We start from the raw sequence: 15,761 nt of genomic DNA on the forward strand, positions 1-15,761 counted from the left end.
CTTTGGCCCATCTAGCTTAGTATTGCCTGCACTGACTGGCAGGGGTTCCTCCAGCATTTCAGGCAGGGAGGCTTTCCCCAGTCCTACCTGGAGAAGCCGGGGATTTAACCTGGACCTTCTGCACTCAAAGCAGGCACTCTGGCACTGAGCTGTGGTCCTTTAAGGAATGCAGGAAGCCGTCTTTTACTGCCTCAGGCCATTGGTGCATCCAGCTCCGCGTTGGCGACACTGGCTGGCAGTAGCTCACTGTGCTTTAAGGCAGGGGGTTTTCTACGTGCAAATCAGACTCCTTTCCGCTAAGCCCGTTGTGCCATTATGCTTCCAGGTTTCCCACAGGCACCTGGTTGGCAAAGGTGAGAACAGCATGCTGAACCCCCATTGGCCTGATCCAACAGGCTCTTCTGATGTCATCCTTTCTGTGTTTGCGTAGATATAGATAGAAGCCTCTTGACTTTTGCATGGCAGGAATGTAGTCTACTGCACAAAATGAAAACACACATTTGTTGCTGCACCCACTTTTGCCTCTCCCACGGGGCCCTGAGGCTGAAAGATGCCCCCGTCCATGATACTTGATGCATGGACAGCTGGACACCAACCTTGCCGTTTGCTTTAATGGGAGCTCAAGGGCAATAAATGTCCTGTCTGGCATTCTTATGGCAGAGAGAGAGAGAGAGAGAGAGAGAGAGAGAGAGAGAGAGAGAGAGAGACGCGGCTGGGAGCCACTTTCAAATGTTGCTCAGAGGTTGACAAACCAGGGGCTTTTGATGAGGCCCACTGCTCTCCTCTCCCAAGATCTGAAATGTGGTGGGCAACCTGGCAGCCTTGCACTTTGCTGTTGGCCTTTGTGTGAAGGGTCCCAGCGGGCCTCTCCATAATGCTAATCCACCGCCCCCCCCCCCCGCCTGCTTTTGTTCCAGGTTCTTCTCGGACGCATAGTTTGGGCACCTCATCATATCCAGGGCAGCCCTACAGTGAGCAGCCGAAGAAAGTGGAGCCCATGTCAGAAGGGAAGGCAAGTCTGAGAAACTCACTCCTGGGGGCTGGAGTTGTGGTATTGATGGAATAGCGCAGGCATGTGGGAAGGGATACTTCCTAGCAATAGTTTTGGGGAAAAGAGCAGTCCAGGCTTTCTAGGGACTCTTGTCCAGTAATTTGAATTCACTGGTTTGGGTTTTACCAGCACAAGGGCCCACAGCTCGCAAACACGCACACCTGTGATTGTAAACTCTGAATCGCAGAAATTGCAATGCGCTACACATAGGGAGCTGGTGGCGCGACTTCTTGTGTGATATAAAGAAAGAGAACGGCCCTGTTTATTTCAGGGGTCGCCAGACTTTCTGGGCCAGTGGAATTTTGATAAAGAGCCGCAGGCACCAGTCGCAAGATGGCTGCCACAGGGGCGGGACACGCCACAAAATGGCTGCTGTGGGGCTGCGCCAGCGCCAAACAGGAAGCAAGCAGGAAGAGCAAATATTCTTCTGTGTACTGCGGATTTTTGAGGGGAAATTTATTGAGACCTTTGCAAGCACCTTTGGTTAACTGGTGGACACACCAGCACCCACCAGTGCTGCATTGGTTCATTTAAGCATCTAGCCCTCCCTTTTTCAAGGGTTCAGGGTAGGAAATTTGCAAGTGGATTAAAAATAGCCGTGAATAATTGCTCATCTCCCTGCTGCCAGAGCTCAGAGGCTGTCTACCAGTGGCTATACAAGTTCCAGCTGCAGCTTTATGCCTCCAACTTCATCAATGCTGGGTATGACATCCCTACCATCAGCCGGATGACGCCAGAGGTGAGGGCTGGCAAAGAGGGAGGTGGGAGGGAGCTGAGTTTGCCACACGGTGCAATGGCAGGCTCTCTTTCACACAAAGCTCTGGTGTTAGGAGCTGGCTAATTTTACAGGTGTGCAATGCATCCCTGCCAAGTAATTTCGTCTCCTATATGTTGCCTGGCAATGGATATTAAGTAATGTAACATATGCTGTGAATTCAATCAACCTTCCCTCAACCTGGTGTCCTCCAGCTTTTTCTGCACGACAACAGCCCCAACTAGCATGCCCAAAACATCTGGAGTGCACCAGGTTGGGGGAAGGCCGGTTTAGATGATAATATATTTTAAAATATAAGAAGTATCAGTTGCACGGTGAAACGATCTTGGATTTCTTCCCTAGTTGCTTGTTCTTGCAAATGTGCCTTACACACTAGGCCTACAGAATCTCTTCTATCAAGTTTTAGTTCCTTTCCAGCAACACTCTCTCTTTTATGTTAAATGGAAAACTGGGTGGAGACTGTGGGTGGGGGCAGCCAAAACGAGCCTCCCGTTGTAGGACATGGCTGGCACCCGGAACACTTGTCTTAGGAGGGAGGAGACGCTGCCCCATTCTGTACGCAATTATGATCTTAACTTTGCTTTTGGTCTTTGCCTTCAGTCCACGAGCCACGTTTACCCAGCTGGGTGAGTGGACAACTTGGTCGGGTTCAAAGGAACCCTCAAGGCTTTGCCAGTGCCCCTCCTGCCTTGACATGTGATTCTTCGCGGTTCCAACTGATCCCTTTTGGGGGGGTTCTGCTTGCTGCTTTTGCGGCACCTAGTAAGAAGTGGCTCTTCTGTTTGCTGTAGGACCTGACTGCCATTGGGGTCACGAAACCAGGACATAGGAAGAAGATCGCTTCAGAGATCAACAGCCTAAATATCCCTGAGTGGCTTCCAGAGTACAAGCCAGTAAGTCTTTTCTTTCTTGCACACAGAGTGGTCACCATCTCAGGGTCATTACCCTGAGGTGGCAAGTCCCAGCCGACACCAACCAAGAGAAATTCCAGGGTGTCTCCTGTCACTTTTGGGTCCCCATGTTTGCTTCTGCACTCGGCCTCTCTTAAGTGCTGCTAAGGCACTGCTTTTCTGCAGTCAGCTGGAACCAAAATTAAAATTCTGGTTCCATACCTCACTTAATATAGCACTGTATTATTATCCAGCAGTTTCTTTCCTCATAGTTAGAATCCAGCTACAATGTTGAATCAGAAATCAGGAAAGAACCTTGAAACATTAATTAAAAGCTTCCTGTTTATAGTTTCTGCCTTTTCCCCCCAGTTCAGTGTAATGCAATATTACTAATAAATTACCTTCTGGCTTACCCTGAATGTTATACATGTTCTTGTTCCCATGGTGAGGAAGCACTGGGGAAAGAATCTTTAATCACAGCTGGAACTGGTATGTGACCGTAATAATAAAATTCACTCATTCAATCCTTAATCACTGGAGGAAGCCACTAATAAAGCCTCCATTTGCAGAAATAGAAACTGACAATAAGGGGCAATGAATACAGCTATTTAAGAGGGACTTTATTGTGAATTATTAAACCTGCCGTCCTGTCCTTCAGAAAGCAAAAAAAGGGTGGAAGCTGCAATCAGAAAGTGTTTAATTAAAGGTGCATAATCCTCAAAATGGCACAATAGAGCTTCAATAGACAGGCTGGCAATGATCTGGTAACAAGGTGCCTTGGATACTCGATAAAACAGATTCCAAAGCATGGCAGCCCAAAGACCGAACTGTTACTCTGGAAACAACTCATGGATTTAGGGAGAAAACAAACTGCACCAAGGTTTGATTTCAGAGCTCTGGTGGTTTCAGTTACGATGTGATTCAGGGAGTGCCGTGTACATACTTTGTCCTCTGTCCCCCCCAGGCTAACTTGGCTCTCTGGCTCTCCATGATTGGGCTGGCACAGTATTACAAGGTCCTGGTGGAAAACGGTTATGAGAACATTGACTTCATCACCGACATCACTTGGGAGGACCTGCAGGAGATCGGCATCACAAAGCTGGGTGAGAAAAGGCAGATTCCCAACCTGGTTCTGCCATCTCTCTCTCTCTGGGCATTTGGGGGGGTGAAGGCGCTGGGCAGGGGAGTGCAGCATGTCTTGTGATTTTGCATTTGTGCATCCTGGCCACCTACCCACATGCTTTGTTTGTGGGAAGGTGTGGGCTTGGCAGGGAGGGTGGCTCAGATTGCCTGGGACATTGCTTTTGCAATAAGAATTTAGTCTGAGCATAGCAGGGATGTCCAGTTGAATGTGTGACATGCCAAATCTATAAACTCTCTTACCTGCCCTTTAAAAAAGTCTTCTCTTTTGCCTTATTTAGAAGATGCCATTAAAAAGGAGGACAAATGGAGAAAATGACACAATAAGGATGTTACAGTGGCTGCATTCACACATTATTCTAAGTCATGGTTTGTTTTAACCATGGTTTGTTCACAGATAAGCAAACCGGCTACCTGGCTTCTTCTCTCCCCCCCCCCCCCAATGTTTGGGGTTTTTTCCTCAGCTGCTCTTGCCTCTGTAGCTTGGTGAACATTTAGGGTGGGGTGACCAAACAACAGTTAAGCAACACTACTGGATTTAGACATGACACCAAACTATTGTTCAAGCAAGCCTTGCAGTTCACAAGCCCAACTACAAACAGACCTTAATCAGGCTAAACAAACCATGGCTTAGAATTACATGCAAAAGAAGCAAATGTGTGTGGAGGGTAAAAGAAAAAGAAAAAAGACTGCAGCTAGACCCATGGACACAGGATCAGGGGGTTTTTTTATGGCAGAGGGGGAGTTTGCCTTAAATGCCAAGGAAGAGTTAAGTGGCCACATAAAGTTGTTGCTGCTGCTGATGGACAAGCCCAAGCCCAGGAAAAGGCCTCTATCCATCCATGGTGCATTTTGTAGCAAGGAGTAAGAGAGATACCCTCCAGCAGGCAAAAACAAGCTGATTCCTTAACTGGAGAAGGCTTGGCTCAATCCAGTTCATGACTGGTGGTACAAGGCTGGAAAAAAGCAAATCTGTTCCCTGGAGTAAATTATAAGTAATGTTACAAGGACTGAGCTGAGTGCTTTCCTAGCTGATGAAATAAAAGAAAATATAGAATCACAAAATCATAGAATTATAGAGTTGGAAGTGTCCCGAAGGGTTATCTGGTCCAATGCTTTGCAATGTGTCATTTCCCACTGTTGTGGTTTGCAGAGTCTCGGGATTTTGAACAGCCGGCTGGGCTTTTTGTGCAAAGAGACAGACTCCTCTCTCCCCCATGTTCTTTCAGGCCATCAGAAGAAGCTGATGCTAGCAGTGAAGAAGCTGGCGGAGCTGCAGAAGGCCGAGTACGTGTCGGGGACGCTGAAGAAGAAAGGGGCGCCACAGTCTCAGGACTCGGTGGCCATAGAACCCCCTCAGCAGGAGGCAGCCGAGTGCCAGTCTCCCAAGATGAAGACCTTCCAGGACAGCGAGCTGAGCAACGAGCTGCAGGTGGCGATGACGGGCACCAGTGAGGAGGGGGGGACGGAAAAGCAGGTGAACCACGTGGGGCACTTTCGCGAAGGGGCGCCGCCCTTCCGGCATTCCTCCCGCCTCGTCCACGAGAACAGCCTGAGTGGGAGAGCGAAGCAGATTAGCAGCTCCCAGGAGCTGCTGGGAGACGGACCCAAAGCCACCAGCACCAGCATGTCCAAAAGCCAGGAGTTCCTGGCCGAGGACGGGAAGGAAGGCCCGGCCACCCTGCCCAAGGAGGTGCGGAGTCTCCGGCACGGACACAGCATCAAGAGAGCCAGCGTGCCGCCAGTTCCCGGAAAGCCCCGGCAATCGTTCCCCCCTTCTGCGGGCCATTACACTCCGCCGCAGACACCCACCAAGCCCCGCCCATCCTCGCCACAGGCGCTTTCCGTGCCACACGCCACGGCCAAGGTCAAACCCACGCCGCAGCTGCTGCCGCAGTCAGACCGCCCCATGTCTCCTCGCTCGCTGCCACAGTCCCCCACGCACAGGGGCTTTGCTTACGTCATGCCGCAGCCTGTGGAGGGAGACGTCCACACGGCAGGCCCCTTGGCGCAGGCGGTGCCCGTGCTGCCAGTCTCGGTGCCCGTGCTGTGCCTGCCGCCTCAAGCTGCGGAGGGGGAAGAAGAGGGAGGCCGGCCAAAGAAGAGGGCTCACAGCCTGAACCGCTACGCCATGTCGGACAGCGAGCAGGAACGGGATGAGCTCCTGGTGCCGGACGCTGTGCCTTACGCCACCGTGCAACGGCGAGTCGGGCGCAGCCACTCAGTGCGGGCACAGTCGGGCGGCGATAAGAACGTCAACCGCAGCCAGTCCTTTGCGGTGCGGCCCAAGAAGAAGGGGCCTCCACCTCCACCGCCCAAACGCTCCAGTTCGGCCATCTCCAGCACCAACATGACCGATGACTTCACCAAGGAAGGGGAGGAGGGCCTGGAACCGCCCCAGGAGCACCAGCAGAGGCGGGCAAGCGACTTTGGTGGCACAGTGGACACTGGCAGCGCTGGGAGTGTGAAGAGCATCGCTGCCATGTTGGAAATGTCGTCCATTGGCGGCGGGAGAGGTCTTGTTCTGCAGAAACCGCCCGGAGCTGGGAAGGGCCCCGACGGCTACTACTTGCAACCCGGCGTCGCGGTGCACCCAGCCAGCCCGGAGCACTCCCGCGTTGCCACTGTACTGGCCACTGTCAAGCACAAGGATGCCATTGGGCCGGATGGCGAAGTGGTGAACCGCCGGCGCACCATCAGCGGCCCCGTGACGGGGCTGGTTGCTGCAGCTCGCCGTGAGCGTTCCGACAGCATCAAGTCGGAAACGGGCAAAGATGGCGGCCCTGTGGAGCGGCTGCGGGTGGAGCACGGCGGAGGCTCCCCGCAGAACAGCTCTGGCGAGAACATTCCCTTTGCCGAGGAGGGCAACCTGACGATCAAGCAGCGGCCCCGGCAGATGGGGGTGGCCAAGGCTGAAGGTGGAGAGGGCTTGTCGCTGGCCCACCGGCACGGGGACCTCTCCAAGGTGGAGGCCAGTGCCACTCTCAAGAGGAGGATCCGTGCAAAGCAGAGCCAACAGGACAGCGTCAAGTTTATCCTGACCGAGTCGGACACGGTCAAGAGGCGGCCGAAGTCTAAAGACAAGGAGCATGAACTGGCGCCGCTGTCTATCTACCAGAACGGCACTGCCACCGTCAAGCGCCGGCCGGCCTCCGAGATGAGCGGCGCCGAGGCCACAGCCCTCACTGATCAGCAGGAGAAATGTGACAATACCTCAGCCCAGCTCCCTCCGGAAGGTGAACCCAAGAGGCCCGTCAAGCCGCCGGTTTCGCCCAAGCCGGTTCTTCCCCAGAAAGTCTCTGGGCCTCCCACGCCCACTTCCAAAAAGGTCCCGATTCCTGGCCCTGGCAGTCCAGGTAGGTGTGCCCTGCCATGGGGGGGCGGGGCGGAGAAACCATAACCTATCTTCTCCCTCAACAGGGAGCCTTCCTGACCCGCTCACCACTTCTCTGCTTCTTCCCATTGCCCTTTTCACTCCCGCCAAGCTGCTTTCAGTGGCTGTGGTTGCGGTTGGTATAACCATATTCTAATGGATGTCTGCGCCGAGGCAGGGAAGTTGCAGGTGTCTGGGGTCAGCGGGCTGGGATGGAGGGAGCTTGGTTTGAGGCTATCGTCTCTGGTGACTGAATGCAGGAGAGGATGCACAGTTTTGTTGTCTCCGACGGCAAATACTTTGCTGATGTGGTAAAGACAGAATATTAATGATGGAATAAGTTACTACTAGCCATAGTGGCTATACTCTGCTTCCAGCTGTCAGAGTGGGCAATCTTATGAATACCAGTTTATGGAAATCACATAACTGTAGAGCTGGAAAGAACCCCAAGGGCCACCTTCCCCAACTCCCTACAGGGCAGGAATCGGAACTGCAGAAGAGATGGCCATCTAACCTTGGAGAATCACAAGTAGGCAGAATGCTGTGGTACTCAGGTCCTGCTTATGGGCTCCCCTTTGGGGCACCTGGTTGGCCACTGTGAGAACAAGTTACTGGGCTAGATGGGACCCCTTTGGCCTGATCCAGCTTCACAGCTCTTCTTACATTCTTACGAGTTAACTGCCTTCCAGAGATCACTGCCATAAGATGTATGGAGGACTAACAACTTAAAGGTAAAGGACCCCTGACTGTTAGGCCCAGTCGTGGACAACTCTGGGGTTGCGGCGCTCATCTCTCTTTATTGGCCGAGGGAGCCGGTGTACAGCTTCCAGGTCATGTGGCTCAGCATGACTAAGCCGCTTCTGGCAAACCAGAGCAGCGCACAGAAACGCCGTTTACCTTCCCGCCAGAGCGGTACCTATTTCTCTACTTGCACTTTGACGTGCTTTCGAATTGCTAGGTTGGCAGGAGCAGGGACCGAGCAACGGGAGCTCACCCCATTGCGGGGATTCGAACCACCGACCTTCTGATCGGCAAGTCCTAGGCTCTGTGGTTTAACCCACAGCGCCACCTGCATCCCTTAGGTGGCTTTAAAAGAGGAATAGACAAATTGATTGAGATATCATGCTATTGAAGTCTACTAACCCTGATCACTATGGTGGTACATCCGTGGTTGAATTCAGTACAGTTGTACCTTGGTTGCGGAATGCCTTGGAACTCATACGTTTCAGCTCCCAAACGATCGAAAACCGGAAGTGAGTGTTCCGGTTTTCAAACTATTTTCGGAAGCCGAACATCCGGCGCGGCTTCCACAGCTTCCGATTGGCTGCAGGAGCTTCCTGCAGCCAATCAGAAGCGACGCTTTGGTTTCTGAACGTTTTGGAAGTCAAATGGACTTCCAGAACAGATTCTGTTCGACTTCCAAGGTACAACTGTATGCTTCTGAATGCCAGTTGCCGGAAACTTGCAGGAGTAGGAACTGTTGTGCTTGGGTCCCGCTTTTGGGCTTCTCATCTCATAGGTATCTGGCCAGCCACAGTGAGAAGAGGATGCTGGCCTGAATTGGCCTTTGGCTCTGATTATGTTCTTAAGCGTAGAAAGAGATCAGTGTCCTCAGGACCCCGCCTTAGGGAGTCAGGGAGTTGTATCCAATGTTAGTGCTTACTCAGATTAAACTCACTGAAATAAATGGATGTTGACCCAAGTGTGTGGCAGCTGTGAAAAGGGCAAATTGCATGTAAAGAAGTGGCAAAGAAGCAATTCTTTTTCTCTTCTCTCGCAGAGGTGAAGCGTGTCCACGGCACCCCACCGCCGCCCATCTCTCCTAAGCCCACACCACCCCCGACGGCGCCCAAACCTAAGGTCCATGCTGCCCTGCAGTCGGCGAGTGCCAGTTCCACGCCTGCGCCGTCGCCTGCCAAGCAGCTGGCGCCCACCATCAAGCCTTCGAGCACGCCTCCCTCACTGTGCTCCAGCCCGGCTAAGCCCTTGTCTCCCGGCGGAGGCCCCCCTCAGACAGTGCCAGTCAAGCCTCCCCGCTCTTCCATGGCTGGGCCGTCGGTGGAGATCGTCAGCACGGAGAGTGTGCACCAGAAGCTGGAGGAGACCAGCGCCTCCCTGGCTGCCGCTCTGCAAGCCGTGGAGGAAAAGATCAAGCAAGAGGATGGGCAAGCAGCAGAGTAAGGGCCTTTACTGGGCTGGGCGAGTGGGGAATGGTGGTGGTGGTGGAGGAGGGATGGGAGCAAAACAAAAGTGAAGAGCCAGGGCATGTAAGAGAAAAAGGCTGCTGGAACAGAAGTACTAGGTGGGAGTCAGGGAAGGGTGGCTAGCTAGCCCTCCTGAGAGATCTGCTTCCATTAAAGAGACTCAGAAAAAGCAGCTTTGGTTTTCTTTCTTTGGTTTTTCTTTGGTTTACTTCCCTGTATAGGGAAGTTTTTAATGTTTGATGTCTTGCTGTGTTTTCATTTGTTGGAAGCTGCCCAGAGTGATTGGGGCAATCCAGTGAGATGGGTGGCATATGAATGAATAATAATAATAATAATTTTATTTTAAGTGGATGGAGGGCAAGGTACTGTATGTTAATTTATCAGTTCATGTGACATGATAGAAGTTTATAAAATGATGTATGGCATCGAAAAAATTGATAGAGAACAGTTTTTCTGTCTCTCTCACAACACTTTCTTTTGTCTCTCCTGAATCTCCCAACATTCAGTTTCACTGGATATCTGTGAGTTCTAGACATCCAATGAAGATGAATGTTGGAAGATTCAGGAGAGACAAAAGGAAGTCCTTCGTCACAAAGTGCAGTTGTAACTTTAGAATTCACTCCCACAGGGAGCAGTGATGGCCGCCAAGTTTAAGAGGATTGAAAGCTAGTAGGCATGGGAGAATGTAGAAAGTTGTGCAGTGAGAAAAGAGGGTCTTCCTTGTGCTCTCCTAACTCATGCCGGTGTCCTTTGCCCTCAGTTCCACCGCAGAATCCAAGAGCACAGTCAGCATTCTCGATGACATCGGCAGCATGTTCGACGACCTTGCGGACCAACTGGATGCCATGTTGGAATGAGAGCTGGGAAGCAATCGCAGCCAACCTCAGGATCTGCCATGGGCACAAGGGCACAATCATCTCCATGAAGATCTTCCCTTCCTCCCCTTCCATCTTTTGAGGTTTGCACAAAGATAAGGTTACCTCAGGATTGTGCTGAAACAAACCCAGATGCTTGGGGAAGGCTTTCTTGGGGCTTGGAGACCAGTTTTGTGGAAGCGGCAAAGAAAAGGAAAGAGCCGCCGCTCTTGCGCTGTTATTTCCCCCCTTCCTTCCTTAACACCTGTTTGCTTTGGGGGGATACAAGGTGACTTCAATTCTCCTCCTAAGAATGAAGCAAAAAGCCGTATGCCTGGGGCAGGAGCTTCTGTTATCTGCAAGACGATCTTCAGGCAAATCTACTCCACTCGGTTAAATTTGAGTCTCCTCATGTAATTTGGAAAGTATTTCCTGCCCTCACCCCCTTCTCCCAACCAACCAATCCCCAGTCGCTACAGTCCCCCAGTGTGTTATCAAAATGTGGCACAAATAACTATGGAGTCTTCTCTGGTTCTTCATGTTTTCTGTTTGGGGTGGAATCTCGTCTTAGTGAAACTCTTCTTGCCTTCCGTGTTGGTATTGTTCCTTGACTGAGCACCGCTGTCCTCTCTCTCCTGTGCTGCTGTCTCGGTTCCTGTGCCCATCTGCCCTTATTGGGAAGTGCTGGAAAAAGCGGGGCAGGAGAATGCCCAAGGGAAGCCGTTGAGTCGAAGGAGGCTTTCGGCTAGCTGCATGCTTCGTTTCTTTGTCCCGAAAGGTGTTTGTCTTCTCCTGGTGATAATGAAGCTGTGACTGTAAGAAGTTCTGTTCCGTTAAACGAGTCCCATTTGAGAAATAAGCTCCTTTTTCTTCTTCTTCTTCTTCTTCTTCTCCTGTTTGTTTGCCTTGAGAAAAAAAAGTATTGTTCCTGGCAAGGGCCGCGCAAAAGCTTTGGTACATTTGCATGACTGATACAGTGTTGAAACATAAAAAGGGGAAATGGGGAAAAAGGAAAAAAAAAAAAATCCTGGCCAAAAAATCCTTGTAAATATATCCCTGGTGGCTTCAGGAGCTGCCATAAATGAATATTTATTCCCGATTTTTTCTTTTAAAGATATACATATATCTCTCTATCCTTAGGGCAGCTGGGGTTATGAGCATGAGAGACTTTGGTTGCGCTCTCTCACACTTCAAGGCACTTGTTTCCAAAGAGTTTGTTGTTGATTTAGACAATGCAGCCCTCCTTAAGTACTGTCTACAGTGGTTATTCCCGGGAGGAACAGGAAGTGCGGCAGAGTTAAGGAGGCAGTAAACAGACATGGGCAATGTAATGTATTGATCTTGCAGAGCTTTTGGTGGAGAAGCAGCAGCACTGAGCAGGGGCCAGTGGTAGTTTTGTAGTCTAGCAGGAGTTTGGTAAAAGAGGACTCCCCTGCAGCTTCCATTTCTGTCGTTCCAAATGCAATAACGGTTGCACCCCAACTATCCAAATTGGTTCTGCCAAGGCGAGTGAATTGCAATAGTTAGCTGGGATGTGATGTCAGCCTCTGACTCTCAACTTGTATCTCGGCTGCAATTCTCAACAGACTGTGGACACACAACAGCTTGTAGTGCTGAGGATGGTGGCTTGCTAGCTAAGAGAGGCCTGACATGGAGATGATGACCCCTGCAGAGGCAGCTCTGTTGGGCTTGCAGTGCTGTGTGGTCTGCGCAAGTGCTGACAAGGGCAGTCTCCCAGGGAGGTCCACCCAAGGCACAGCAACTTTTGGTGTGTACAGCTATGAAAAATGCATCAGTGTCTGCACCACCTGTCTAGTGTCAACTCTTGCAATATCCTAACCAACCTGAGAGCTGTTGGGTGTTGGGAGAGAGGGACCAGCAGCAGCGAGGCGAAGCTGTTCCGCCAGTGCCCAACATTGTGTCTTGCTTGGTTCTTTTCTGGCTTATGGCCCTTGCAAGGTTGAGGCTCTCAGCATTGTAGGAGTTTATGGGGAAGGATCTCTCAACAGAAGGTTGGGTCCTGGGTGCCTCAAAGGCTGCAAGGTTATCCGGAAGTTTTGTAGCATGTAGACTGAATTGGTCGTGACCGCCCTGCAAGTCCCCTTGTTCTGCCGTTGGTTGCAGTGGGGATCTTTGTACATTGCAGGGAGTTAAGGAATGAGAGCCAGTCTCTGAATGCTCAAAGCATCATGGGAGTAGCAGAGCAGCTCCCTTTGGATTGGTCCACAGCTGTTAACACCTGGCACACAAGGTTCTTCTAATCTTCCCGGCTGCCACATCACGGGCCCGTGTCATTCTCAAAAAGAAGCACAATCTTGGAATCTCCAATAATGGATTATCCACTCTCTCGCTGCAGTCTTCTCTTCTTAAAGCAGCAATGGAATACTCCTCTTCTTCCTTCCTGGGGTATTTCTTGGTAAGCTAAAACTGTCCCCTGTGAGAATCCAGTCTTATGTTAATCTTGATGGTTGGATACTTGAATCAATTACCAGTAGAGGAAACCAAGTGGTGGTGGTGGTGGTAGCCTGGCAGGAAGTGGAGGTCATTTCAGAGAGTGTCGCAGGACCAAAGTTGACTAGCTTGTCATGCATTCTTTATGGCAGTGGGCAAGCATGAACCTGAGTTTTATTCTGTCCTGTTGGACTGGAAGCTATCTTGGCAGTGGGCTTTAATGACTTAACTAAACCTTTTGGCAACTATTTCAAGATTACTGGTTTGGCTGTGATGACTGGCCTGTAGTGTCTTCCATCGAAGGAGATTTTGGAGATCCTTGGAATGACATTCTGCCCAGACCCAATTGTTTTTACTAGTTGAAATGCATTTCCTACTGCTGAGCCCTGGCTGCCTTTTAAGTGTCTTTGGCCTGCTGCATTTCATCCTTCCCTTGTGGGCACTCTTCCTTTTAAAACCACCACAAGGACTACAGCCATTTTCCACCAAGACAAGTCCAAAAAGGCATCTCAAAAATCTGTATCTTCATTGCCACTTGCAGCAGAAGGCTGCAGCTTCAGTCTTGGTGCTGTAATCTCTGGGGGTTTTGTTTAACGTGCAGTGAGGTTTACATTTAGTTCATGTTGCCCCTATAAGTTTTTGGACTCTTTCGGTGGTTCAAACACCTAATTCTGTTCTGTTCTCTCCCTCATTGCTGCTAACACTTGCACCATTGCCATAGCTTTCTCTAAATCTTGCTCCCTTGTGTTCCATCTTGCCTTTGGATCCATAGCTGCATAAGCACCAGAAATCATCTGGGAGTGATGGAGAGAGAAAAGCTATCATTGGATCAGAGATTTTGGTTGCTGTGGGCCTTCAGGCTTCCTCTTGAGATAAGGAACCCCCTTCTGTTCCCACCAAAAGCACTGGAACCCTTCTTCCTAAGCAAGTAATTACTCAGGGAATTGTTCTCCCTGCAGTTTTGAGGCCAAATGATGACATTATATGCCTTGGGCATGAAACTTTGTGAGCCTCTGAGGCTCTTCTTAGGCCCAAAGTCATCCTTTTTTTATATCACCTCACCATTCACCCATTTCTAATGTTTAGTAACTGTCTGTGTCAGTCTCTCTCTCTCTCTCTCCTCTTTGTTCTCCCTCTTTACTTGCAGCTCATTTCATTTTTTAAAAAATCTGTAAGACAAAAAAGGGGGGCAGCGCCCCGCCTTGGCTTGAGGGATGGTCCACTTGCGAATCTCAACCAATCAGGTCAGATCAACAACTCAGGAGAACCCCCTTCCAGCCGTCCTGCACCATGACTACTTTTCCAAGCAAGACCACCGAGCCTCTTAAACCCACTTGATTTTGATGCCTGTGCTTTTGCTACATAGGGCCAGTGTAGTGACAGGCTGAAAAAAAAGGAGAGTTGGGTTCTGTTGTTGAGTTTATTATTGCTTTGGTAGAGGGTCTCCTCCTCCTCTCGCAGCAGCCATGTTTATGAATGTTCTTACATGTGAAAACAAAAGCAAAAGAATTTTCTGTCCCCTTTGGCGTGTGATAAAGGGATGAGAAAAATAAGCTATATAAAAGAAGTATTAATTTATTGGAAAGAAATTATTTAAGAATGGATTTCCCACCCACCCCCAGAGATAATTAACAAAAAAAAAATATCAGAAAGGACTTTAATATATATTAAAAAGATTTTAAAATATTATCAACTGTATATTAAACAGTTTTAAGAGATAAAATTGAAAGAACTGGAGTTTAGCTTGACTATTAGACTTATAATAAGCTGTGTGTCTTGTGGTGACATCATTTAAGAGTAGCACAATGTTTTTTAAAAAGGTACAGTTTATCTTGTTTCAAAGTGTGCAAAAATATTACGTTTCTGTTATATGGGATTTTTTGGGTTGCCATGTTTATTTTTACAGTTTTAAACAAAAATCAAAGGATGTGCCTTGTTTTCAGAATTTTTGTTAAATCTCATCTCTCAGCGTGTTACTTTCTGTACGGCCGTTTCCTGTTTTTAAGTTGGGGTGTGTGTGTGAGCAGCCACATGTGTGTATATGCGTGTGCGTGTTTAAATGCATGTGTGTGGAAGTAGGTAATGTATGCGCAGCTGTATATCATTGTACAAATGGGAGTCAATCCAGTTTTGGTTTTTTTTAGAACTGGCTTTTTTTTTTTGGTCTGGAACATCATAACCTATGGTTCCCTGGCGCTGTGGGTATTTTTTTGTTTGTTTGTTTCTGTTTATTTGAAATCCAGGTGTCTATGTCTGAGTGGTGACACTCGTTTCTTTTCTCAAGCACAGATAGCTCTGTCTTTGCTGATCTCCAAAATGTGTCTGGCACAACTTTGAAATTTCTTACATTAAAATAAATAAAAAAATAAAATAAAACGACAACATGAAGATACCTGTTGTAAAAAAAATAAATAAATAAAAAGAAAGAAAATGTATCTTAAAAAAGAAAAGAAAGAATATTCCAAGATTCTAATGCTGGATATATACATATTATATATATTATATATATATTATATATATTTTTATTATTAAGTTATGGAAACTGTATTGTATTTTTCCCATTTCTGTCAAAGCTATGCATCTTGCTGCCAGCCTCCTTTCCTTGCTTCTTGCATCCCCACCTGTATTATTATAATATTTGATGGCTTTTGTGGTGCTGTAAAAAATATTTGCTCCTATTTAAAAAAAAAGGAAAAAAGGAAAAAAATAGAAGTTGTCTGGGTACAAATACTTAAGAACATGGGAAAGATGCCCTCCTCGCTTGCCATGACTATACATAACATGACGTTAACACTAATAATATTTTTTATTGGGAAACAACCTCCAAAGGCAGTTTTCCATGAGGTGCTAAACCGCTGGGTGCATGCAAGGACGCTATGGTGCTGAGTGATCGGCTCATGCTGCAATTTTACAATAGACAGGTAGGCGGCGCTGTGGATGCACTGATGGCCATCAGTGCTTAATAAATGTCCAAATTGTCTGGTCCTGTGAAACTCTTGTTTTGGCTGCAGCCTAAGGAGGGA

The 15,761-nt window shown here is 49.0% G+C and overlaps 1 protein-coding gene across 4 annotated transcripts in view; it reads left to right on the forward strand.

Annotated features, from left to right (window-relative positions):
* The window catches only part of CASKIN1 (CASK interacting protein 1), a 111,344-nt gene extending 95,626 nt beyond the window's left edge, over positions 1–15,718 (forward strand). For all 4 annotated transcript variants that reach the window (XM_077919179.1, XM_077919180.1, XM_077919181.1 and 1 more), the window contains 7 exons: positions 918–1,012; positions 1,680–1,790; positions 2,618–2,719; positions 3,681–3,819; positions 5,086–7,212; positions 9,010–9,406; positions 10,194–15,718. In XM_077919179.1, the coding sequence (XP_077775305.1) occupies positions 918–1,012; positions 1,680–1,790; positions 2,618–2,719; positions 3,681–3,819; positions 5,086–7,212; positions 9,010–9,406; positions 10,194–10,290 (3,068 nt within the window). In that variant the 3' untranslated portion in view covers positions 10,291–15,718. The remainder of the gene's footprint in view (positions 1–917; positions 1,013–1,679; positions 1,791–2,617; positions 2,720–3,680; positions 3,820–5,085; positions 7,213–9,009; positions 9,407–10,193) is intronic.
* Positions 15,719–15,761: the final 43 nt, after the last annotated feature.

Source organism: Podarcis muralis, chromosome 14, assembly GCF_964188315.1.
Source record: "Podarcis muralis chromosome 14, rPodMur119.hap1.1, whole genome shotgun sequence".
NCBI lineage: Eukaryota > Metazoa > Chordata > Lepidosauria > Squamata > Lacertidae > Podarcis > Podarcis muralis.